This window comes from Halichoerus grypus, chromosome 5 (assembly GCF_964656455.1).
Source record: "Halichoerus grypus chromosome 5, mHalGry1.hap1.1, whole genome shotgun sequence".
Taxonomy (NCBI): Eukaryota; Metazoa; Chordata; class Mammalia; order Carnivora; family Phocidae; genus Halichoerus; species Halichoerus grypus.
In genome coordinates, this window is record NC_135716.1 from 30,956,822 (window position 1) to 30,983,367 (window position 26,546).

General features: G+C 34.1%; 1 protein-coding gene across 11 annotated transcripts in view; it reads right to left on the reverse strand.

Moving 5' to 3' along the window:
- OXR1 (oxidation resistance 1) overlaps window positions 1–26,546 on the reverse strand; it is a 437,299-nt gene that overhangs the window by 17,875 nt on the left and 392,878 nt on the right. For 9 of the 11 annotated variants that reach the window (XM_078072091.1, XM_078072090.1, XM_036083875.2 and 6 more), the window contains 4 exons: window positions 22,054–22,238; window positions 18,343–19,100; window positions 14,500–14,668; window positions 12,870–13,035 (listed from right to left, as the gene is read on the reverse strand). In XM_078072091.1, coding sequence (XP_077928217.1) covers window positions 12,870–13,035; window positions 14,500–14,668; window positions 18,343–19,100; window positions 22,054–22,238 — 1,278 coding nt within the window. Of the gene's footprint in view, window positions 1–1,409; window positions 1,591–12,869; window positions 13,036–14,499; window positions 14,669–18,342; window positions 19,101–22,053; window positions 22,239–26,546 lie in introns of those variants that run through there. The other 2 variants (XM_036083884.2, XM_036083883.2) reach the window with 1 other exon arrangement.

Consider the following 26,546-nt stretch of genomic DNA (forward strand, 5'->3'; position numbering starts at 1 on the left):
TCTGAAATACACCCTGGTGAAGTAAAGAATGTGACAGTCAAGCTCTCTGTGCTCCGTGACAGCTTAGTTCAGTAACCACTTCATACCTGTTTCCTCATCTTTAAAATGGGGAGTAATGCTGATTCTGCAAGGTTACTATGAAGGCTGAATGTAATAATATATAAACTATATGTATGGGCAGAGCTGAAGACCAATGAGAACCTTTCGCTCCTATCTGACAAAAACCACATAAAAGCCTCCTATAAGGGTAAAAACAGGAAATGTTGAGTGTGGTAAGTTTGTGATGCACATTATGATGATCCATAAAATTCAAAACATGCACAATTTGTTTTGCCTGTATTTGTAACAGATTAAAGTCTTAGCAAACTAATTATAAACACTTACTTGAACTGCAAATCAAAAAATACATGAATGCTCCACTGTTCTTGGTTAAAAAAAAAAAAGCTGTGTTAACTGGCTATTCCGATAAATCTGGTCACAATTTTAACAAACTAAATCATTTCAGATGCCTACATCCCTCTGTGCTGATGTATCACATGAACAAAAATTTGAAATTATTCAACTTAAACATAAAAAGACATAACAAAGTACACTCAAGCCCAATAAAAACACCAGCTGAAATAATTTTGGTATTTTTACATGCTTAACATTTATAGGTGGCAAGCTGCTTTGGGGGCATCTTCCAAAGTCATTCTTGGTTCTAAGTATTTATCTAGCTTTATTTAAATTACACACAATTACAGTAAAAATAAAAATTAATATTCATAAGGCAAGTTATAATCCTGAATCACCACAGAAAGAACTGGCAATACATTTTCTAACAAATCATGCACACATATTTTTACCGAAAAATAACAGGATTCTCAAAATAGTAAGGTTGAGATTTTTCTTGACTAGACAGAGTATCTTTTCAAGTTTTGTATTAGGTAGCACTGCTGGAAATTTTTAGGATAGCTTAAAAAAGCCTTTTCTCAAGATTACTAAAATAATTGTCTTAAGATACAATGTTATAAATTTATCTAGTTTGGGATCCAGTCAATAAAAATTAAAGTTAATTCACTCTGTTTGTTCTACTCCATTTATTTTTAAGAAAAAAAATTCTGAATATTTTCCTACAACAGCTTAAATTGGAAATTAAGGCAGCAATAAAGATTTGATAATTTCCCGTTGATGTAAAATAGGAAAGCCAAAATACTTTTATAAAACAAAATTACAGTTTCTTATTCATTTCCTTTTTGAAGATATTTAGGATTAGCAGAAAAAACTTAAAGGTACTTTTCTGTAATCATACAACTTTGTATTCTACAAATATTCCCTCTGCTTAAACTTTCAGAAATTGTATAATTTTGCATCATGTCACCATAAAGACTATTAATAAACAGAAATTGAAATCATTGACTAAAATTTACCAGAGTGTATTTATGATTAATTGGCTGATGTCTTCTCCCTTTTTTCCCATACCAGAGACGAGACATTTCCTTTCCAGAGCAAATTAAGTTATATCAAATCTCATAAGGACTGTTTTAAAAAGCATTCTTCCTCTGTTAAAGATAAATTTCAGCACAAGAGCCCTACTACAGTGACAAAACAGTTTGCTAGAGACAAAGATTTGATTGACAAGACAGAGAGCTAATCACTAAGTAGTATCCACTGCAAAGATAGTTCTGAGTGGAGACTGTAAAGCCAGGGAGGGAAGAGAAGGTTTCCCATGTTGAAGTTTGGTTGCACTGTACCCAAATGTGCAAAAAAAAGGGCTCAAAAGTTTAAAGACACAGAGCATGTATTTGCAAGCACCAGTACACTTAAGAAATACACTGAAAATATCTGTCATAAAAAAGTACTAAGTGCAGTTTCCGGAGTCCCTCCTAATGTACACAAACGATTTCAATTAACATTTTGTTGTTTTGCTCATGTAGTCATATATCTATTCTTTATTAAAATCTAAAAATTCAATAAAATGTCATATTTTATGTGAGCATTTTTTAAGCAATGAGACATCCTTTGAGGACCTGCCAACCCTCAAATTTTATAGAATGCCTATGTAAAAGTGAAGCCAATCCACTACAAATAAATCCTATACAAATATTCAAGTGACCTGAAAATTCCTTTATCTGTTTATACAGTCCATTTTTAAACTGCATTTTCTCATACCCAATTTCTTGAAAAGGTACTTAAATTACTATACCTACATATACTTCACTAATCAGTGGTATGCTGAATATAAACAAAGAAGTGAACTTTGAAGATTAAATATTATGGCTATGAATTAAAACTTCCTAGAGCTCAATTTTAAGTAGAGTATCAATGCATAATAGTATGCCTGAATATTTCTTCCATTTTAAACCAGCTCCTCCCCAGTTACCTTGCTGTGTGTTCACACAAAGCTGTACACACAAACACTGAACCACACCCACAACTCCACATTTTCCTCCACATTCCATGATGTACACGCACAGAACACAGCTCACTCCACACTAAATATCCTCCCCCGCACTCACACCAGCTACTCCCCCATCTCCCCAACCAGCCCCACCACACTTACCCTAAGATCTCTCTCCCACAGTCCCTCATATGTACACTCTAACTATCCCCACACGCATCTTACTACACATTACACATTGAGTGCACTGTGATCACTACCTCCCCCCGTCATGGCACACCCCCTACACACACCAACATTACATGATTTGGTGGTAGTGGGCTGCCATTTTGAAAACCTATCATTACTTCCAGCCAGATTTTCTAAAATTAAAAATATTATATGTGTACCCAAATGTGGCTGAAATACATACATACACACCCCAAGCACAGGGCAGCTTATTTTGCTGGTTATCCTGTCAACATCCATCCCTGCACCTTCTTCCTAATACAGCTTTGATTTTGCTCCAGTGTCTTTTCAGCCATGTTTCTGAGAAGTCTTACTCCATACCTGGACAGGGTGGGTCCTTATATAGATCTAAACCAGTGGCTCTCCAATTTTAGCTTGCATCACACTCACCTGGAACATTTGTTAAAATGCAGAATGCTGGGCTCCAAAACCGGTTTCTGATGAAGGAGACTGGAAAGGGGTCTGAAAATATGCATTTTTAATAATGCTGTTGCTGCTTATTGTCTAGGGACCACACTTTGAAAAACAACTAAACCACAGTGAGAGGTCATCTCACACCTATTAGAATGGCTATTATCAAGAAGATTAAGAAATAACAAATGCTGGTAAGGATGTGGAGTAAAGGGAACCCCTGTGTACTATTGTTAGAAATGTAAACTTATGCAACCATATGAAAAACAGTATGGAAGTTCCTCAAAAAATTAAAAATAGAAATATCATATGACTCAGAAATACCACTCCTGGGTATTTATACAAAGAAAACAGAAACACAAATTAAAAAATACATATGCTCTGAAACAAATAATACATTATATGTCAAAAAAAAAAAAAGAAGAAGATAGCAGGAAGGGAAGAATGAAGGGGGGGAAATTGGAGGGGGAGACGAACCATGAGAGACTATGGACTCTGAGAAACAAACTGAGGGTTTTAGAGGGGAGGGGGGTGGGGGGGATGGGTTAGCCCGGTGATGGGTATTAAAGAGGGCATGTACTGCATGGAGCACATGGAACACTACATCAAAAACTAATGATGTAATGTATGGTGATTAACATAACATAAAAAAAAATTTATATGCATCTCTGTGTTCACTGCATTATTTACGATAGCCAAGATACGGAAACAACCTAAGTGCCCATTAATGGATGAATGGATAAAGAAGATGTGTTTTTTATATATATATATTATGTATTATACACACACACACACACACACACACACACACACACACACACACACACACACTGGAATACCATTCAGCTGTAAAAAAGAATGAAATCTTGCCATTTGCAACAATATGGTTGGACCTTGAGAGCATTATGCTAAGTGAATTAAGTCAGACAGAGAAAGACAGACATTTTACGATCTCACTTACATGTGGAATTTAACACAACAACAATAAAACCCAAGCTCACAGATAAACAGACTGGTGGTTGTCAGAGGCAAGGAGTTAGAGGTAGGCAAAATGGGGGGGGGGGTCAAAAGCTACAAGCTTTCAATTCTAAAATAAATATGTCCTGAGGATGTAATATACATGGTGACTATAGTTAATACTGTATTGCATATTTGAAAGTTGCTAAGAAACTGTATCTTGAAGTCCTCATCACAAGAAAAAAAATTAACAATACAAGGTGACAAATGCTAACTTTAGACCTGTTGTGTGATTGTTTTGAAATATACACAAATATCAAATCTTTATGTTGTACACCGGAAACTGATATGCTATGTATCAATTACACCTCAATTAAAAAACAACTGATTTAAGGGCGCCTGGGTGGCTCAGTTGGTTAAGCGACTGCCTTCGGCTCAGGTCATGATCCTGGAGACCCAGGATCGAGTCCCACATTGGGCTCCCTGCTCAGCAGGGAGTCTGCTTCTCCCTCTGACCCTCCCCCCTCTCGTGCTCTCTCACTCTCTCTCTCAAATAAATAAATAAAATCTTTAAAAAACAAAACAAAACAAAAAAAAAACAACTGATTTAAGCTATTTGAGAGTGGTTTTGTTTCTTGAAGCTAAATGCTTCCTAATTAATAAACACAGTATCTAGCAGACACAAAAAAAATGAGCTCAGTAAATCTCCTTCTTGCCCTTTTTTTTTCATAGTGCTTAGAAAACATAATTAGGTCATTTAAATATTTCTAGATATCCCAGAGCTTGAAAGAGATCTCAATTTACCATTAGTGTAAAATGACAGACTATAAAATGAAACACTTTTAAAAACAAAACCAGTTTAAAGGTTGAACATAATTCATAATTCAACCTGGTCTCATGATTCAGATACTCAATAATCTCTTTTCCTCTACTTTCTTTATTGGTGCTGAAATTATATCTGATTTCCTCTGAGTTGGGAGTGGCCTACCAGGGGCAATTATACAAAATCCACCCTATTCAATATTTAAGGTAATATTTTAGAAGTAATTTTAATATTTAAAATCATAAATTAGTTGTTCATTGCTGGTATATAGAAATACAATTAATTTTTGTGTGTGAAAAAAATTAGTCTGTCATTCATCCATTCTGTCTCTTCTCACAATCCATATTAAATAACATTTTGGATTTTTAATGGAAATTTGATAGCCTATAACTTTTGGATAGTTACCAAGGGAGAATATTAACAAAAAGCAAAACATTAGTTCAAAACTTTCCTGAGGCAGATAACATCCTAAGCTAACATCCTAAGCTAACATTTTTAGTAGTCAAAACAGACTATGTTAGGCATAATTAATGAGTGCCAAATGATGAGAAAATTTATGAGTAGTCTAGAACTGGATATCTACTCTGTAGCACAGTGCCTATAATAATACTGTATTGTATACTTGAGAATTTGCTAAGAGTGTAGATTTTATGTTGTGTTCTTACTACAAAATAATAATAATAATAATAATAATAATAATAATAATGATAATAATAATAAAGAGGGTAGGAAGAAACTCTTGGAGATGATGGAAGTATTTATGACTGTGGTGATGGTTTCGTGGATTTATACTTGTCTCCAAACTTATCAAGCTGTATATATAAATATGCACAGATTTTTGTATGTCAGTCCTATCTCAATAAAGTGATTTAAAAAATACTTAATATAGAAATATGATTTAAGACAATTTGTATTAACTCATACATTCTAATTGCTTTAATTTAGAAAATAATACTTCTTTAAGAACTTAAGAAATCTGGGGCACCTGAGTGGCTCAGTCGTTAAGCGTCTGCCTTCGGCTCAGGTCATGGTCCCAGGGACCTGGGATGGAGCCCCTCATCGGGCTCCCTGCTCCGCGGGAAGCCTGCTTCTCCCTCCCCCACTCCCCCTGCTTGTGTTCCCTTTCTCACTGTCTCTGTCAAATAAATAAAAAAATCTTAAAAAAAAAAAGAACTTAAGAAATCTGTGTCTGCAACAGATATATTGACAGTCCCCCAAATTCTAATTGTTTTTACTGCTTTTGATTTCTACCCTTTTGTCGGATTTATTGAATTACTTTTGGAGTTATGGTTTGTAATACTATGTGATATGATCAATTTAAAAAAGTATATTTTTCTTTAATTGCCTTTATCTAAGATATGCGACCTCTCTCAATTTAGTGACTTAGAAGTACTTTCATTTTGAACAAAATCAATTCTGTATGGATTTTGCTGGCTAGGCTGAGAAGTGATATGGAATTTTGTTTTGCTTTATATATTGCTTCAATTTCAATTTTGGCATTACTTGTGCCTTAACTTAAAAAAAAAAATCCTTTTGTTTAATAAAATGAATTAACAGAGTATCTGACAGCTTAAGAAATAAAATATGCACCAAACAACTGAAGTCATCTCAGAAACCAAAAATTGAGTGAAATATATTTTTACTAATACTTTGGCAAGGATGATAAGTGAGGACTAAACTGGCATGATAAGCTTCTAATTCTAATCGTTACTTTTAAGAACGAAAAATACTATTATGCCATATAATCTATTGGCACATAATACTAGTAAACTCATATTTTAAAATTTAGTCAACGAGTATAAACCTGGGATAAACTGATGAAAGCTAATTTAATAAAGCCAATTGTTTTTATCATCCTAGGAGCACTTCATTAGTAGGTTTGGAGTTTCAAAGATACTGAACTGTAAGTGGTATAAAATTAACTTTAGAGATGAAAAAATGGAAAACTTTTCCTGCCATTTCTTATCCCAAAAAGAGTGAAAGTCAACTCAAAGGAACTGGGACAACAAGTAATTGTAGCTTAAAAAGCTCCATTTTTGAGGCCTGTGTCATCAAGCACCAAGACTGACACGCCCAACACATGTGACACTTTAAAACCCCAAAAAACTTTCAGAGGATTCTAACAGAGAGTCTCTAAGACTATTAGAGGCATTAGACTCTATTAGAGACTCTCAAGTTGGTACTTGGGGTTGAGGGTGATAGAGCCTAAGGGGGAGCAGTCACTGAGCCACGTGGTACCTCGTGACAGGATAAAATTGACTTAACATTACTGTAGCATCACTTCTACTTCATGATAAGAAATTTTAAAAATTCTTTTTATATTACATCAGATAAATTAAAAAGATGAATACAAAATTCACATGAATCTTAAGGATAAAACAGTCTTCAAAGGTATTTTAAGCTTATTATTGTGGCTGCTGTGTTAGACTATACTACCAGACTCTGGGTACTTGTCAATACATCAGACTTTAAAGGGTATTTGATGGACAAGTTCAAGAGGTACAGATCAATGACTTACAAAGTGATATGTTTCTTGGTTTCCCTCTCCTTGTAGTGCCTCTGAGCACACAATGTGATAAAAATCCTTTGGTGTGTAAGGGAGCTCCTGCCTGAAGTAATTCAGCCTGGCTGTTATTGATAAGAAAAAAAACAAACAAAAAACCATGCTTTTAAAAATCAAGGCATAAAATGATTAAAGAAACCTTTCTCCACAGTGAATCAAATTTACGCTTTTGGTGTGCAGATGCAACAACACAAAATATGAGGAATATTTTGAAAAATATTTTTATACAATATAACTTGCATGACAGGGCCTTGAAAATTAAACTACAGTATGATCAATATAGTCTGAAAGAATCTTCCAGTCTTAGCATTGCATTTAACACAACACCTAGGGTAGCACACTGGTTTTTCCACCTCTACTGTACAGTGTCACCCCCTGAGGAGCTTTACAGAATACTGATTTTTATTTGCTCTGAGGTGATCCTGAGGCAGTAAGATTTTTGAAAGCTCCCCCAAATGATTCAAAGGTTCTGCCAAGATTGAGAACTTGGCCTGGTGAAAAGGACAACTGGCTCTGAATGGCAGATTATTATCATTTGTTACTATGAGGATTTTAAGCCAAATAAGAAATAAACTTAGAGAAATTCTCAATAAAATAAAGATGACAGTCTATGATTAAATGGGTTGCTCTAGATCTAAGGCAGGAGAATATGTTAATAACACTGTGAGGATTTTATCAGCAAAATCCAGATTGTACGACATTCTAGAAAAAAAATCTGATTTCTTAAAAATGAAAATTGCAAGGAAAAAAAGCAAATCACAGCAAAGAAATGGACAGAGAACCTAAATTTATAGACTTAAAGAGACATTTTAACTAACTGAAACATCTGGAGCTTAGCTGGATCCTGATTCAAATAACAAATTGTAAAAATTTTTTCATATTACGTATATTTTAAACATACTTATGACATTTGAAGAAATTGAACTGGGGAAAAGGAAGGATTACAGATGAATAAGCTGATAAAGCTGAGTGATGGTATGTGCAAATTCATAATACTATTTATCTCTATTTTTGTACGTTTATCAAATCATAGCACTATCATGAGGGAACAGTGTCAACAGATATCTTTCCCCAACTTTACCTCAAGACCTTCCTACATTTTGTTGAAATGCCATTAGAATACTTCCCCTGTCAATGAAAATCTATAAAAACAATCCCCATCAAAAATCAGAAAGTATTATTTTTCACAAAACCGCAAAGCCTCACATAAAACATTATCCTCACTATACATGCTCTACTTGTCACTGGTAACACTGGCAGAAACTAGGGGAAAAGAATCTACAATAAACAGTTGCTTTCCGGTTGCAACATAACGTTATTAAACTCCAGTAGCAGAAGGATTCATAATTAAGGAACTCATTATGGTTGGAAAAAACAAACTTGAGGTAAGCCAATGTTTTTATGCTATTTTATATTGACTAAACTAGAACAATAAAGAGTATGTGGTAAAAAATATCAACCTCTTACACATCTTGAGTTATATGCACAGTATTTCTCAGATTCTTTCTCCCAATAATCAGGAATCTTAGAATAGAGGCTCTTATTCTTGACCACCTTAAAATTTGTCTAACCTGCTCTTAGTGAATGCAGGCTTCTGCCACTCTCACCTCTCTTGGAATTCACTATACAAATCTCTAATACTGTACTTCTTTCTTCCTTCCTTTTCTCATCATTTCTGATTCTTAAATTCCAGTATTTTTTAATTATCTTCAATAGGGCTTTCAATTTGCATGTTTTAGAACTGAAACTGTTTCAAATGTTATAGAATTTTTCTTGCTATTCCAAGTGCACATTTAAGTAATTTGGGGTGCCATAGTTTCAATTAAGTTTTAACACATTTGAGAGTAATAATGAAGATAGTGTTGAATCTACAAAGAGTTAATAAACAGTAGAAGCATCAGATAAAATAACCCTGGAAGAAGATTAAAATGGAATAAATATTTTCAGACTATCATAGTATATAGAAAACTTTTGTTGTTGGTGTACATCAGAAGGTAGAACAAAGACAAACAGACTATACTTACAAACATATATTTCTCTAAACTCACTGTAAAAACTTTCTAATAGAGTTGTCCTAAAATGAAAAGTACTGCTCTTTGAGGTAATAAACTCTATCACTGAATTATGTTAAAGCAGAATCAAAAACAGTGTAAAATGAGAGAGGCTGAACTGCCAGTTAATTCCCAACTTCCAGAGTCTATAAATTTATGATAAAATATTTACTACGCTGACATAAAAACTTACTTTAGGATGTAGACCATCTTGGAAGATGAGTAAAAATTTTATATCCTATTTTAATCTTTGCCCAAATTTATTCATCAATTGAGTAAATAATAGTAATATAGTATTTATTGAGAATGAATTATATCCTTGCATTGTTCTTAACTCTGAGGATATAGTCATGTATGAAATTGACAAAAACCCTGCCCTCTGGCGCTTACGTTGGGAGAGGGACAGGAGGGACACAGAAGAGAAACTGGAGGAGAGTAAATTAATCATATGCAAAAGTTTTCCCAATGTATAAATTTCTGGGTAGCAATATATTTCTGCCTAAATAGCGGTTAGGGATACTAATCTCCTAAGTATCACTAGCTGCTCTACTCCAACAGACTGATGTCCAAGTTGGCAGCCATAATAAATTCATCCTACATTCTCCAGTCACCTATTCTCCAGCTTGACATACAAAAAAGCCCCAAAACAGCAAGCACTTCACATTTTGAAGTACTTTTACTTTACATAAGTGGCTCTAAAAAACTTCCATTTTTTAAAACATTAACATTTAAAATACTTTTTTTTTTTTTTTAATTTTTTTAAGATTTTATTTACTTATTTGTCAGAGAGAGAGAGCACAAGCAGAGGGAGAAGCAGGCTTCCCACTGAGCAGGGAGCCCGATGCGGGACTTGATCCTGGGACTCCAGGATCATGACCTGAGCCGAAGGCAGTCGTTTAACCAACTGAGCCACCCAGGCGCCCCAACATTTAAAATACTTTTTATGTCATTATACATTTGTTCACCAAGAGTGAACCCTAATGTAAACAATGGACTTTGGATTAAAAAAAAATATGCTTTTTACTTAGGCACTTAGTAATAACCATCAGGCACCAGACCAGCATGGTACAAGAGAAATGCAATGCAAGACATATATAATTATAACTTTTCTAATAACTACATTAAAAAAGAAAAAAAGTTAATTTTGATTTTTATTTAACTCAATATACCAAATACTGTCACTGAAAATTAAAGATATTTTATACTTTTTTCTTTTAATTCTAAATCTTTAAAATCCAGTGTATATTTTATACTTACAGGACATCTCAATTCACACTAGCCACGTTTCAAAAGTGCTAAATAGCTACTGTATGTACAGGAATTAGCATATTTTACATTACAGCACCTCTCAATTCAGACATTAAATTTTCACAGGAAATACCTGATGCTGTTTAGATTTAGGTTTATTTAGATTTCATAGAACTTACAGTTGAAAAAGTAAATTCATATATCCTAGTTGTTCCAAATGTATAAAAAAACTTATCCAATAACTGAATCAAGTATCCATTTTAAAATTTAACTGACAGTAACTAAAATTAAAAATTCAATTCCTTAGTTGCATTAGCCACATTTCAAGTACTCAATAGCCACATAATAAAGATGTGGCTACCATATTAGACAGGACAGTACTGTTCCTAGACAATGTAGCAAAAAGTTCATAAAATTAATTTTTTTCTCTAGCATTTCCTTTTTATTTGAATTAATTCTGGTTGAAAACAGGTGAGGAGACATTTATTTTTTTCTTCAAAATTATAACCGGCAGAATCTGCCACAAGAACTGAGGCAGTTCCTTTGAATCAAAACAGTCAATAATCAATCAATAGTGATAGTCTATTATTTCCAAGGTTAAGTGCTCCAACCCCAATGGAGAAAAGTCCCTTATTTGGTTGAAATTATTGCAACCCCCCTTGCCACCCAAGTTAGAAACTCCACTGTTACCTAGTTGTCATTAAATCCTTTCTTAATACCTAGGTTACACCTGTTTAAAAAACTTAATTTCATCATCTTCCACTCTACTTTCAACTGTTGCTACCCTAGTACAAGTACCCATCTTTGATCATCTGAGCTATTTTAAAAGCCTCCTAAAGCTAATTTTAAATACACAGGGATTTTACATATGTCAACACCCATGCAACTAACCATCACCCAGAAAAAATACAAAGTATCTCCAGTACTCTATAAAGTTCCCTCCTGTCCCTAACAACCCCGTCAACCCCTAGAAACAGGTAGTCTGGTGGACTTTTGATTAGTTTTGCCCTGCTGAACTTCATGTAAATGGAATTACACAGTATATACTCTTTTATACCTGGCCTGGTTTAATTAAACACATTATATCTATGAGATTCATCCATGTTGTTGCCTGTGCACGTAGATCTTTCTTATTGCTAAGTTATGTGGAATTTTACGAATATTCCCAAATTTATTTATCCATTTTTCTGCTGACAGACATTCAGGTTGTTTCCAGTTTAGGGCCTATTGCGAATAAAGCTGGTATGAAGATTAATAATGTTGGTTTAAGTATTAAAAGAACCCAAAATAAATGCTCAGTATATGTTACCTCTTTCCCTCCATTGTATTGGAGTTACAGTAGAAACTGATGCTGTATATACTATACAGAATGAACTTAAACAATTCAAAATCAGGTTGAAAGACATGCCATGTATACCTTCAATCATTATACACGTTAAGTACACGCACAATAAATTCGTATCACATAAACAACCACAAACATTAACACCAAATGACTGACAAAATTTAATCCTGTTTAATATCACATTTTAGCATCTGCTCTATATTTTCTAATGCATCAAGAAGACATTAATCCAGGCAACCAGAACAGAAAAACCAGATTTTGTCACCTTATCATTTTGATAAGACAATGCATGTAAAAACATGATATGCAATATTAAAAGATGATTCTTTAAGAGGTTACAGAAAGTTAATTAGTGTTATTTTGGCCATTTAAACAAGTTCAGTAAATTTGAGCATATGAAATTTTTATACTTTGGAAAATCAGCATCAGCTTCCCTAAGCATTATTGTAAATTCATTTCAAAATAATGCTTGGGTATGGACTTAGTAGGAATGCTAATTGGCATGAATGTGTTAAATGACTGGTGCACTTCCTCCATGCAGGAGGTAATATTAAAATGAATCAGATGAGAAATAAATGTTTTATAAAAATTAGTAAAACAGCAATTAATATCCTAAAATCCACTCAATAAAAATATTGCCTATCACTTGCCTCTCTAATATTATAAAGCAAAAGGAAAATGAAAACAGTAAAAAAAAAAAAACCAAGGTTACTAATCAGATTCATTCCATAAACACATGGACAGTAAACCTTTAAAAATTACTCATTTGTACAAAGATCACTTGTACTTTGCTATACTACCATAAAGCTATAAATTCACACAAAGTAAAAAGATCAATGCAATCTTCACATTTTTCTCCTTACCTCCCATTCTCTGGCTGCTGCTGCTTCATTACTAGAATCCTCATTTGGTTCAGATTCTTCAATCTTTTTCACTACTATAAATCCAGGTTCTCTGGTATATTCACCAGTATCTTCTGCATATATTTCTGGACTCCACTGAATGAAGAAGGCATACAAGTGGTCTGTCCTGTTAGAACATGTGACTGTTAATAACAGACCTACTAGTCTGTACTCCTAGCTATAATTACAAAATGATATTTGTTAAATGACTTCACAAAACTTGAAGATTTAAAATATACACAACATATACTATGCTTTATTTAAAAAGATAATGAAGCCTAATGGCAGGAAGACATTAACTTAAAAAAGTTTACTCGGCTGTGTTCTGTCAAGTCGTTCTGAGAAACTAAAATTTTTGAGTAAGCTCAGATGATGTCCATGGTAATTTTTTTTTTTTTTAATTTTTAAAGAAACTAGTGATGGGAAAGGAAACTGAACAGGCAACTGTGACCTCATTCACACAATGACCTAATTATCTAAAATACGAGTAAACAATTTACGCCTATTTTAAAACCTGGATATTATACAGAATTTTCTGAAGTTAATAGAAATTTAATTTGTTTAACTCTTAAATGATACCAGGAACACACAATGTATTATTGGCTCAGGGATAGATGATCTAATCTTTTAAGTCTCTCGCTCCCATTTTCAATTTTGTTTACTATAGCAAAACCTGTTGTTACAAAAGATAATTAAATCCCGGATCAACTTACTTGAGGATCAAACACACATTTCAAATATCTATGTATCCTTGGCTATTAATTAGCAGGGATACTTGCATTTTAAAAAAGGGATTATATATCATTACCTGCCTTGAGGTAGTGGCCATACTGTTTAATATTTTGAGGAACCTTCTTGCTCTAAGACATTTTTTTAAAGTTTTTACTTAAATTCTAGTTAGTTAACATATTGTGCAAGATTAGTTTCAGGTGTAGAATTCAGTGATTCATCACTTATATACAGCACCCAGTGCTCATCACAAGTGCCCTCCTTAATGCCCATCACCCATTTAGCCCATCCCCTGCCCACCTCCCCTCCAGCAACCCTCACTTTGTTCTCTACAGTTAAGTCTCTTATGGTCTGCCTCCCTCTCTAAGACAATTTAACTAGGTTTCTTTACCACTAAAACTAGGTACACATTTACTTTTTTTGCATTAAATCACAGAGAGGAATAAAATTTAAAATGGGGTAAATTAAAAAGTACAAAATAGGAGCTAAGTAATTTTAAGGGGTGCCTGGTGGCTCAGTCAGTTAAGCATCTATTGGTTTAGGCTGAGGTCATGATTGCATGGGTCGTGAGATCCAGCCCTGGAGTTGGGCTCCACACTCAGCAGTCTCCTTGAAGATTCTCTCCCTCTGGCCCTCCCCTGACTCTTGCACATGTGTGCACCCTTGCGTGCACGTACCCCACGGGCACGCACTCTCTTTTCCTTTCAAATAAATAAATCTTTAAAAAAATAATTTAAAAAGATATAATGTCAGGTTTTAATCATAAACTATTTTTTTTTAAAGTACTTTTCCACTGGTATTAAGTGATATATAAGATCATTTTAATTCAAGGAATCTCAATAATGTTTTTGAGTTTTTTTACCTTTCTTGTGGCACAGCAAACCAATATTCATGTTTCTTATCTCTCTGTGCATACTGTTGCATTGTTGCACTTGCTTGAGATACAAATGTTTTCCTCATTGGTTTTCCAACTCTGAGACATAAGAACTTATGTAATCGATGCCTTCTCTTTTCTCTTAAAAGTGCAGAACCTAGAAATGAGATACAAACAGAGCTCATTCAATTCTCATACACCATGCTTAAGCAATTTGGTTTAAGTGATGTTTACCTCCAAACTTCTGACAAGTTAATACAGAATAAAATTAAATTTACTGACAGTCACTTAGATGAATTCTCTTAAGTAACTTTTATTTTCTTCCAACGAGATTCATGAACTAGCACCTAAGTTATGAACTGAAATTATGTCGAAGCATATCAGGAAAAAAAGGGAAAGTTTTAGGAATTCTTGGATTAAATTTTCGCTTGGAACAACTATATTAAAGTAATTACATGCACATATATAATTTTCTTCATATTCTCTATTAGACTTCTAGAATAACATCAAAACACATTGTAGAATCTTTAAAAGTTTACTTTAATATAGTTATTATAGACAAAAATTTAATAAAAAATGTTTCTGGAAGCTTTTCCATATATATGAGGTAGGATAAAACAATCAACAATATCCTGGATTCAGCCATCTATTTGGACAGTTTATTATGAATTATCTCTAACTCTTCCAAACAGAGATGCTGACATAAGGTATACTGAGGGTCTGACACTATGACTGAATTCAGAATTCTGGACGTTATTAGCTTACGAAGGTGGCATACTGTGGAAGAAAAAGCACTTATTTATAATCAAGATAACTGGGTACTAGTCATGGCTTTCTTCCGTACAGTATTGTGCAAGGTGCATAAATCTATCTGAGCCTCAATATTTACATCTGATTAAAAGAGTGAACTTTTACCATCTTCCCCACAATTATATTCCACAGTTGTATATTTATTAAACCATTTTGTTATATTATAAGGTCACTAAAGATCAGGAATGTGTAATATTTCCCGATTATAGAACCTCAAGTTACTTAAAATTAGTTACTTAAAACAAAATTTCATTCCCTCCCCCCTCAAAAAGAACTCAAACAATAATACAGGTACACCTATATCTAAACTTAACAATTTTTCTCCTTTAGTATTTTGTCATAATAGGAGCTCCTTCCCCATCTAATCCCATACTCCAACAAACCCAATAAATGAAAGCATTCTACCACATTATTAAGTTAAACAGAACCCCTCATTTTATTTTTTTCAAAGATTTCAAAATATAAGGCAACCATCAGACACAAGGATAGCAAATAAAGACATTCACACCAGCATTCTTTACAATATCAAAGATAGGAAATATCTCAACAATACGAATTGTTAATAACAACTGAATGTCTTAACAGTATGGAAATGGTTAAAATACAGGGCCATTAAAAGCCATATTTTCAAAAACCTATAATGACATGGGAAATTATTCATGACATAAAATGTTAAGTGAAAAAAGGATACAACAGTATAATCCTGATTTTATATAAAAAATACATATGTATAAATACAAATACCAAAATTGTATACATATGTATTTAAACGTGTATGTATATATACATACACACCAAAAATCAAAGATAAATATACCAAATGTTAATAATGATTATTTCATTGATAAATTTCAGGTAATTTTTAAAAATTTTCTAAAAAAATCTGTATTTGTCAAATTTTTTTTTTTTTTTTTAAAGATTTTATTTATTTATTTGAGAGAGAGCACATGAGAGGGGGGAGGGTCAGAGGGAGAAGCAGACTCCCTGCCGAGCAGGGAGCTCGATGCGGCACTCGATCCAGGGACTTCAGGATCATGACCTGAGCCGAAGGCAGTCTCTTAACCAACTGAGCCACCCAGGCGCCCTGTCAAATGTTCTTTAATGAACATTCATTAGTTCTGAATAAAGAAAAAGGTATTAAAAAAGAATTATTCAATTTTTTATAGAACTTTCATTGAGCAAATTAATTCTTTAACATCTACTAAATATCATCAGGATATCTAAAAAAGATGGTGCAAAGAAAATCCAGCACAGGTATTTTAGAAACTGAACCAAACTTTTGTATATTGCTGGTGGGAATATAAAATATGAAGCCACTGTGAAAAACAGCTTGGGGGGGGGTTCCTCAAAATTAAATTAAACACAGAATTACCATAGGAACTAGCAAATCCACTTTTGGGTATATATCCAAAAAAAATGAAAGGAGGGATTCGAACAGATATTTGTAACCCAATGTTCATAGCAGGATTATTCACAATAGCCAAAAGGTAGAAACATCCAAATGTACATTAACAAATGAATACATAAAGAAAATGTGGTGGTAGTAAAGTTGACCACTGAATGGTGCAGGGGTTAGGGACATGGACCCCCCCCCACACACAGAGTCAAAAATTTGAGTATAACTTTTGACTCTTCCCAGAAACTTAACTACTAATAGCCTACTGTTGACTAGAAGCTTTACCAATAACATAAACAGATGTTTCCCATGTTTTGTATGCTATATTTTATACTGTATTCTCACAATACAGAAAGCTAGAGAAAAGAAAATGCTAAGAAAATCATAAAGAAGCAAAAAAACATTTACAGTACTGTACTGTATTAAAAAATTATGTATAAGTGGACCCGCACAGTTCAAACCCATATTGTTCAAGGGTCAACTGTATACTAGAGTACTGTGCAGCTTTTAAAAGGAAGGAAATTTTGAAACAAGCTACAACATAGATGAAATTTAAAGGCATTCTCCTAAGGGAAATAAGCCATACTTTACAAAAGAACAAATACTGTATGATTCCATTTTTATGAGGTGCCTTATGCAGAGACAAAAGTTCATAGAGACAGAGTAGAATGGTGGAAGGCAGGAGCAAAGGGGAGGAAAGAATGAGGAGTTACTACTTAATGGATACAGTTTGTTTGGAAAGATGAAAAAGTTCTGGAAATGGATGGTGGTGATGGTCGCACAACAATGTGAAGGTACTGAATGCCACTAAATTTTACACTTAAAAATGGTTACTATGGTCAATTTTATTTTATGTATATTTTAGCAATAAATTACTTTTGAGTTTAATTTAAAAAGTTCATATGCTAATTGGATTGATTTAGAATCAGTATTTTAATAGAATATAAGAAACGTTAGCTAAGATATCTGAACTACACCCCATTTAGTCTATTATGTATTAAGGGGAAGCTACTGTTTATTAGAAATAAAACATAGTATATTACTATAATTTTCATAAGTAAACAGTAATAAAAACCAAAACTGAAAGAGAAATGGTTTTTGAATTTATCCTTGGTGTTTTTTAAAGGAAAACGTTTAATCAGACAATGATGAACTTTTGGACACTTGGAATAACTTAAGAAATAAATTTTTGAGTAATTGCACTTTTTAAAAAAAGGTAGAATTACAAACTTTGGCAATTACGAACTGTAATTACAATATTTTATGTGCAGTAAAAAATTTTAATGAGGTAATACACCAAGAATTAAGAGAAAATGGAGAAATCAAAGGTATTACAGAGCTTGTGTGCATTTTCAAGAAATCGTTTAAAGACAGAACACAGTGAGTCAGGAGTATCTAAAGATGGTGGAAAAGATGCTCATGATGTGTACAATCCACCATGGGATAAGAAGAGACCTTAGACTAGCAACTAGAGACCATATACTTATCCCCAGAGAAACATCAGTGAAGGGCCACTAGATCTTCCTTGAGAGTGGCCTAAGATACAGCAGCTTTTTAGTCTGTGAGGAAAGAGGGAGACAATATGCAGTAAGATGAATTAACTTTATATATCCCTTAACACTTACCTTCTATGTCAGCAGTTGCTATTTTATGCTTAATTTCTTTTTGTGACACTTGTTGAATATTTTCCCTTTGCTGTTTAGTCTGTTGCATAGTATGGATTTTCCAGAGTTTCCGTAGCTCTTCTACCTCTGTCTCTGAGTCCTGATTTTGCTCCTTTCCTTGTTTTCCTTTATTGACAGTTTGCTTTTGTTTAAAATCTGCTGCTTCCCCACAAGGCATACTTTCTTTTTTACCCTCTTCTTGATGTAGTGAATTCTCATTCAGAGGAAAATCCTGGTCTGTATTACCTTTTATACTTGTGCTTTGTTCTTTAGGGCCTGGTATTTCCTGAAAATTATCTGTAGCCTGATCTTCCTTAGTGGCCCTTTCAAGATTATCTAAAACTGTTTTAAGAGAAGTAGTCCCAACTTCATTTGTAGAATGTCCAGGATCAGATTTTAAGTGATCAGGCGTATTAGTAGACTCTGATATGGCTGTTAAACATTCTACGCCACTCTGACTGACAGTTTGCACAGATTCTGATGATGCACCAGATGACTTATCTTGTCGAAGTTCATCTGACGAGACAAGCTCCTCCCGTATAGGAGAGAGTTCTGATTCTGTGAACACATCCTCAGAAAGAGACTCCTCGGTGCTCCTCGGAGCCGTGCTGGCACTATCGTTACCTGCATCGCGGGCTCTGGAGTCTATTTCATCAGTATGACTTCTCATCATTTTCTTTAAGTGGCAGAAGTCCCTTCCTGATACCTGATCTATCTCTCTGTCAGTAAACAAAATTAAAAGTTGTTACTTTTTAAATTGCATTTTATTTCCCACAAATTTAACATTGAATGAGTTATCACTAAAAAGGTTTCTAGAAAGGGGTATAGTATATATCTCAATAGCATATCAAAAATTTGATTTATACAGACAGACCAAGTAATTAAGTCAAGCCTTTGCAATGATTTTTTGAGATCTGGGAAACATCAACAGAAGATTACCTGAATTAATCTACCTGAAAAGAAGTTGGAAATACAAGTTTTGGGTGAAGCTATAATTCTACACTAAACTTTATTCATTACAGGAATATGGAAAATAAGCTTAGATAAAATTTTGATTAAAATTTTAAATGTCTTAAGAAAAAATACATTGATATTAAATACATGGACACACACAAACACACAGTGCTCATTTACATTTAAATAGATTACACTAAAATATGCAGCTCAAATGCAAAGCTGAAGACCAACTGGAATAAAACTGAGGCAAAAATACTTATAGGAATTCTTCAGGCTACCAGCAACAACTCTTAATTCAGAAAGAACTTGTTCCGCTAAAGGTTTAGATACTAGATATATGAATGGTTCATAATTCTATCAAGATTTCCATGTTTAATGGCATTTATATATATGAGCACTAATGTTCAAAGTTAGTTTAAATTCTGGAAAGAGGCAATACAAACATCTATATAAAGCATGAAATGAAAGTCAAAAATTTAAAATGGTGGTTAAAAATAGTTTGTGACAAATGGAAATTAACATGAGTTCTTAGTGGAAAAACTACTAACATTTATGTAAGTTTAAGAATAGGACATAAGTCAAAACAAAAATAATTGGCTGTCTCTGGATGGTGAAGCTGGGGAACTCTTCTGTTTTATTTTTTCTTTGTAGTATTTTTCAAATTTTACATAATGAGTATGCATAACACTTTATAACTAAAATAGATAAAAATTTATTTTTTAAACAGTTATCAGTTGAATTCCAATTCGTGTCTGTCTTGTCTCCCTTGCATCTGATTCGCCATAAGAAACACAAACATTTAATTTGTGCTATTAAAAATGTAATAGTGTCATCTACTGGTGATCCACTCAAATTGCATATATAGGATCTTGGAACATGGCAAAAGGCAAAAGTTTTGAGAAACCGTATGTGTACATTTAAGAAGACCATTAGGTAAGAGATAAAGTTAACAAATGTAAGAAGACATACGTTTGATTAAGGGCTGTAAAACCTTCAGAGTTAATATGCTGAAACTAGATATTTAGGCCAATGATGTTGCTACTGCTTAACACAGTTCTAGAACAATACCTTTGAAATCAACTATCCAAGCAGAAGACAGAAGAAAATCAATCAAATCTTATGCCTCACTATTGCTACACATGGCATTACTCTGCAAAACTACTTGCTTTATTTATCTAATTTGCTGCCAAATAGTGTTTTTAACTAATTCACAAGGCAGGATTGAAAGATACTTCGTTTTGGAGGAATTTTTTTTAAATGTTTGGATCAAATGCATGGTCTTTCCCGGGACATTCTAAATAATAAAAGTGATCTGCAAGAAGAGGAGCCCTACAGCATCCTAGTGGAATACTTACAGATCATTCAGCATAAGAGAATCCCAAAGTATAATAATAAAAATAGAAAAGCAGGGCAACAGAAAGTGAATCTCACAGTGACTGACAACATGCACATATATATAATCTTATTTTTTTAATCTAATCCTTTACTCCTTCACCTTTGTGTCATCCTTTCACCCATCCCAATAATACTTATTTCCTGAAAGTGACTTTAGATGACGATCTATAAAAATAACTAAAGCAGAAGATACTCTAGGAATTATCTGCACCTCTACGGATGAGTTTACCAAGCCAAAATAGTATCTATTGGATGGAAGGTATAATGGACACTTTCCGAATAAGGCATTTTATTCTACCACAGGTATCGTAACAACTCATGTACTCTGCCTCAGAAACAAAAATAATTTGCTCTACTATGTAAGCAGTTCTCTACCACAAGGGTTAATTTTCAAACAATGATCCACATCCCTGTGGGCTAATAAAGTTAAAGTGAAGCCAGTTTTTAAACTATTGACAAAGTATGTGTGGAGGAATGGGGAGTATTCTTTTCTGTTGTCATTCCTTTCTTTGAATACTTTCTTCTCCTTTTCTTACTCCTCCCTTTTCTCTCTGGTCATTCCTTTGGTCAAGCACATTACTTTCAAAGGCTGTGCTGAGCTGCAGTCTCACAGCTATGTTATTTGAATCACATGAATCCCTTGACCAGTATATTCCAAGCATAACTCTTTCAAGGATAACCGAGGGAAGGATGCTCATGAGATCTCCCTCAAAACCCACACCGACTCTTCAGGCTCTTCTAAGAAAAATTTGAAAGCTACCGTAGTCTACTTATATTACCTTAAATTAGTCACAGAAATAATTTAAAAATCTGAATGCTGTGTTTGAATAAAAAGGGCTGGTAAACATTAAATTAAATAAGGTTTATAGGTTACTTTTAAATATCCAGTTCCCTGACGAAATATATAAATATAAATATAGAACAATTCCTAACTATTCAAGGTGTGTTAAAAATAATCTTTTCGGGGCGCCTGGGTGGCTCAGTCATTAAGCGTCTGCCTTCGGCTCAGGTCATAATCCCAGGGTCCTGGGATCGAGCCCCACATTGGGCTCCCTGCTCAGCGGGAAGCCTGCTTCTCCCACTCCCCCTGCTTGTGTTCCCTCTCTCGCTGTGTCTCTGTCAAAAAATAAATAAAATCTTTAAAAAAAAATAATCTTTTCAATACCATATTTTTTCATTGCTGATAAAATGAAAAGCAGTTTTAATAAAACTACTAAAAAATACTTAAGAGTAAAAAAAAAAAAAAATACTTGAGTATTAAACCAGGGTCAACTATCTAGATGTAATAAAATTCCAAAGGAGTATAAATACCAATCTTACATGGGTAAGGATTCCTTTATTTTGCTATCCAAAATTTCTTTGTACATTGCAGCTGACATCACCTCTTCCATTGGACACATGATGCCATATTCCTCACAGCCATTCTCTTGAACCAAAGGGTCAGTTTTATGTGGATCAAACATTATATTATTTGGTGTTACTAGCAGCACACCACTGACTGTGCCCTAAGATGAAAAAAGAAAATGACATTTAATGCTCAAATTTTCAAAAAGTATTCTAGCTGTTTTTACTAATTTTCTTCAGATGTTAGGCCATCTGTTATATATAAAAGTAGTATATCCAAGCACTAAGACATTCTCATGAAAACATTTTTTCATTATGTTTTACATTTATTTGCATTCTGCTTCCTGTGTTGTTCCCTCACTACAGGTACCAAATAGAGTTTCATGTACACAAACAGGTTTAATAAATAATGTGTTGATAATTCAATCCAGTATAAAAGAAAAACAGCATAATCTCTTTAAAATGTCTTTTTAAAAAACCTCTGCTTCAACTGACCCTGTTAACTACCTAGCTATTTGACTTTGGGCATGTAAAGCTTCTGGGCCTCAGTGCCGTCATCTGTAAGGGTAGGTAGATTAGATACTTCTAGGGTATATAGTAATCATTTTTAATTTAATCATGACAAGTTATGAAATTTTAAATACATTTATATAAACAGCAATATAAATATGAAGAGTTCAGCCTCTTGTCTTAGAAATGAGCAAACTGAAGTCCACAGGAAGCCAATCTCACTAATTATTAGCTAATACTTACTGAAAGCTTTGTATGTATCATGCTTTACATACATTATTGTTCATTTGATCTTCACAAGCACAGCTATGAGATGATTACACAAATAGGAAAATTAAGGTTGTGAGAGGCTAGGAAACTTATCTTAAGTAATAAATAACATAGCTAACATAAGTGATAGAACCAAGATTCAAAATCCAGGCAGTCTGTGCCTTTTACTTAAGTCCCTCCACATTCGAATCTAAACCACAGTCACTCCAACTCAGGCGCTAAATATTCCTTAATCCAATTTTTAACTCCTATTCTATATATTCTGTAAGTGTAAAAATGAAGAGCCATACAGAATTCTAAAAATAAACTAAGTAGTTACTTAAAAGCTGTCCTGTCTTTTTTTCTGAAGCTATTAAGGAAAAGAAAATAAATCCTGCTTGATTTGGTGTAACATCCTCCTTCAAAATCCATATTCAGCTCTATAAATTTACCTGGCTTAACTTTAAGAACATAAAACTTAAGTTATGACAGACACTACTATTAAAAATGATCAAGAGGAAAAACAGAAAACGCTGGGAGAGTTTTTGGTCACCCATCTGGTAGAAAGTTACTGCAGATGTTCAAGATAATAAAACATGCTTATCATTTATAGTAACTGCATACAATATTGGAGAGAAGCATATGCATATGTGTATGCATTTTGGTGGGAAAAAGGGAATCGATGTGAAACTCTAAACAGCATTTTTTTTTTAGTTCAGACCAGGGACTACCTAAATAAGGAGTAACTATATAAACCATGGCCTGATCATATTTTGATGGATATTTTAAGTAGATTCATATATATCCGGTTGTATTCCTGGATCACATGCCAACACAAGTCAAAGACAGATGGTGAGGTATGTTACAGGGACATTTACATTGCTACGGATAATCCAAGAAATAGACAATCAAGAGTAGAGTATACACAATGTAAAAAATCTTAAAGGTTTCTGATTCTCTATCTTCCCTTACTCTATCTCACCTTCTATAAACTTATTTGAGAAATAAAACCAAGTAATCAGTAAGAAGTAAGGAAAGCAAACATCAGGTCTCTGAAACACCTCAGTTCATTCTTGGTTTCATAAATTTTATATAAGCATTAGTTTTAAATAATGGTACATTATTAGGTTCACTGGCATAACATTACATATTATCTTTCATTTCAGAATATTTTTGCAAAGATAATGACTACTAGGTATATAGGATAGAGAAGGCCCAGTATTAATGATAATGCATTAATTCACTATACCTGTTAATACTATAATACTGCTACTTTTAGTAGTGTAACTACAGAAATCGTTTAAAAAGCCTCTCAAAATTGTGCTTCTACTTCTTAGACTAGATGGGGCTTAAAGCCCTACCTCTTAACACTAGTCTGACCAATCTAGTAATGTTACTTTGCAGGAATTCACCCTTATTTGCTGCTATTGCAGATGTGCTAATGTATTCTTCAAGCTTCTTTCCCTGATTCTAGGTGGGGCTCTGAGGTATTCTGTCAGATGTTATTCTCTTTAAATCAAGAGTTGGCCATGAGAGGGTGCCTGGGTGGCTCAGTCGTTAAGCGTCTGCCTTCGGCTCAGGTCATGATCCCAGGGTCCTGGGATTGAGTCCCACATCGGGCTCCCTGCTTGGCAGGAAGCCTGCTTCTCGCTCTCCCACTCCCCCTGCTTGTGTTCCCTCTCTAGCTCTCTCTCTCTCTGTCAAATAAATAAATAAAATCTTTAAAAAAAAAAAAAAAAAAAAAGTTGGCCATGAGAAACACTACTTCAACATAAAATTCACAAAAATCTTTTGACAAAGTAACTGCTCAAATTCAACTAACCAAGACCAAGTTTGAAATCATAAACTCAAAATAAAATACTGTTTCACTCTTTTTTAAGGCTGTTTCATAAATCTGAACGTATTATCAGGAGCAAGAACGTATTATAGTAAGCGGTTTCCAATTAAAATATCTTCTTCTTTTTTTTATGTGCCTTGTTGAGCATTGCTGTTTTTTTATCACCATACATTACATCATTAGTTTTTGATGTAGTGTTCCATGATTCATTGCTTGCGTGTAACACCCAGTGCTCCATTCAATACGTGCCCTCTTTAATACCCATCACCAGGCTAACCCATCTCCCACCCTCCTCCCCTCTAGAACCCTCAGTTTGTTTCTCAGAGTCCATAGTCTCTCATGGTTCATCTCCCCCTCCGATTCCTGCCCCCCTTCATTTTTTCCCTTCCTATGAGTGCTGTGAATTGTGTAAGACTGATGAATCACAGACCTGTACCTCTGAAACAAATAATACATTATGTTAAAAAAAAAAAAGATAAAATATCTTCTTAATCCATATGACCTTCAGAAACTTTAAGCACAGATTTCTCTTTAGTATTAGTAACTGCCAATTCCTTATGTGCAATTACTTGACTAATCTTCCATGGAGAAATTATTTCTATTAGAAAAGAAAGTGTCTGCTTTTTGGGGCGCCTGGGTGGCTCAGTTGGTTAAGCGACTGCCTTCGGCTCAGGTCATGATCCTGGAGTCCCTGGATCGAGTCCCGCATCGGGCTCCCTGCTCAGCGGGGAGCCTGCTTCTCCCTCTGACCCTCCCCCCTCTCATGTGCTCTCTCTCTCATTCTCTCTGTCTCAAATAAATAAATAAAATCTTTAAAAAAAAAAAAAAAAAAAAGAAAGTGTCTGCTTTTGTCCATCAACAGATGAATGGATAAAGAAGATGAGGTATACATACAACGGAATATTATGCAGCCATCAAACGGAATGAAATCTTGCCATTTGCAATGACGTGGATAGAACTGGAGGGTATTATGCTGAGCGAAATAAGTCAATCAGAGAAAGACATGTATCATATGATCTCACTGATATGAGGAATTCTTAATCTCAGGAAACAAACTGAGGGTTGCTGGAGTGGTGGGGGGTGGGAGGGATGGGGTGGCTGGGTGATAGACATTGGGGAGGGTATGTGCTATGGTGAGCTCTGTGAATTGTGTAAGACTGTTGAATCACAGACCTGCACCTCTGAAACAAATAATACATTATATGTTAGAAAAAAAAGAAAAAAAAGAAGATAGCAGGAAGGGAAAAATGAAGTGGGGGAATCAGAGGGGGAGACGAACCATGAGAGACTATGGACTCTGAGAAAGGAACTGAGGGTTCTAGAGGGGAGGCGGGTGGGGGGATGGGTTAGCCTGGTGATGGGTATTAAAGAGGGCACGTTCTGCATGGAGCACCGGGTGTTATACACAAACAATGAATCATGGAACACTACATCAAATACTAATGATGTAATGTATGGTGATTAACATAACATAATAAAAAAAAAAAGAAAAGAAAGTCTGTCTGTAAAAGTTACCACTTATACTACAATATTTCTGTAAATATTAGAAGATAAAAAACTATCTACAACTACAGGACTACAACTACAGAAAACAACTACAACTAACTACCAAGTTGTAGTCATCAAGATAGTATGGTACTGGCACAAAACAGACACATAGATCAACGGAACAGAATAGAAAACCCAGAAATGGACCTACAACTCTATGATCAACTAATCTTTGACAAAGCAGGAAATAATACTCAATAGAAAAAAGACAATCTCGTCAACAGTAGTGTTGGGAAAACTGGACAGCAACATGCAGAAGAATGAAACTGGACCACTTTTTTACACCATACACCAGAAAATAACTTCTACTGATCTTTTTTTTCAG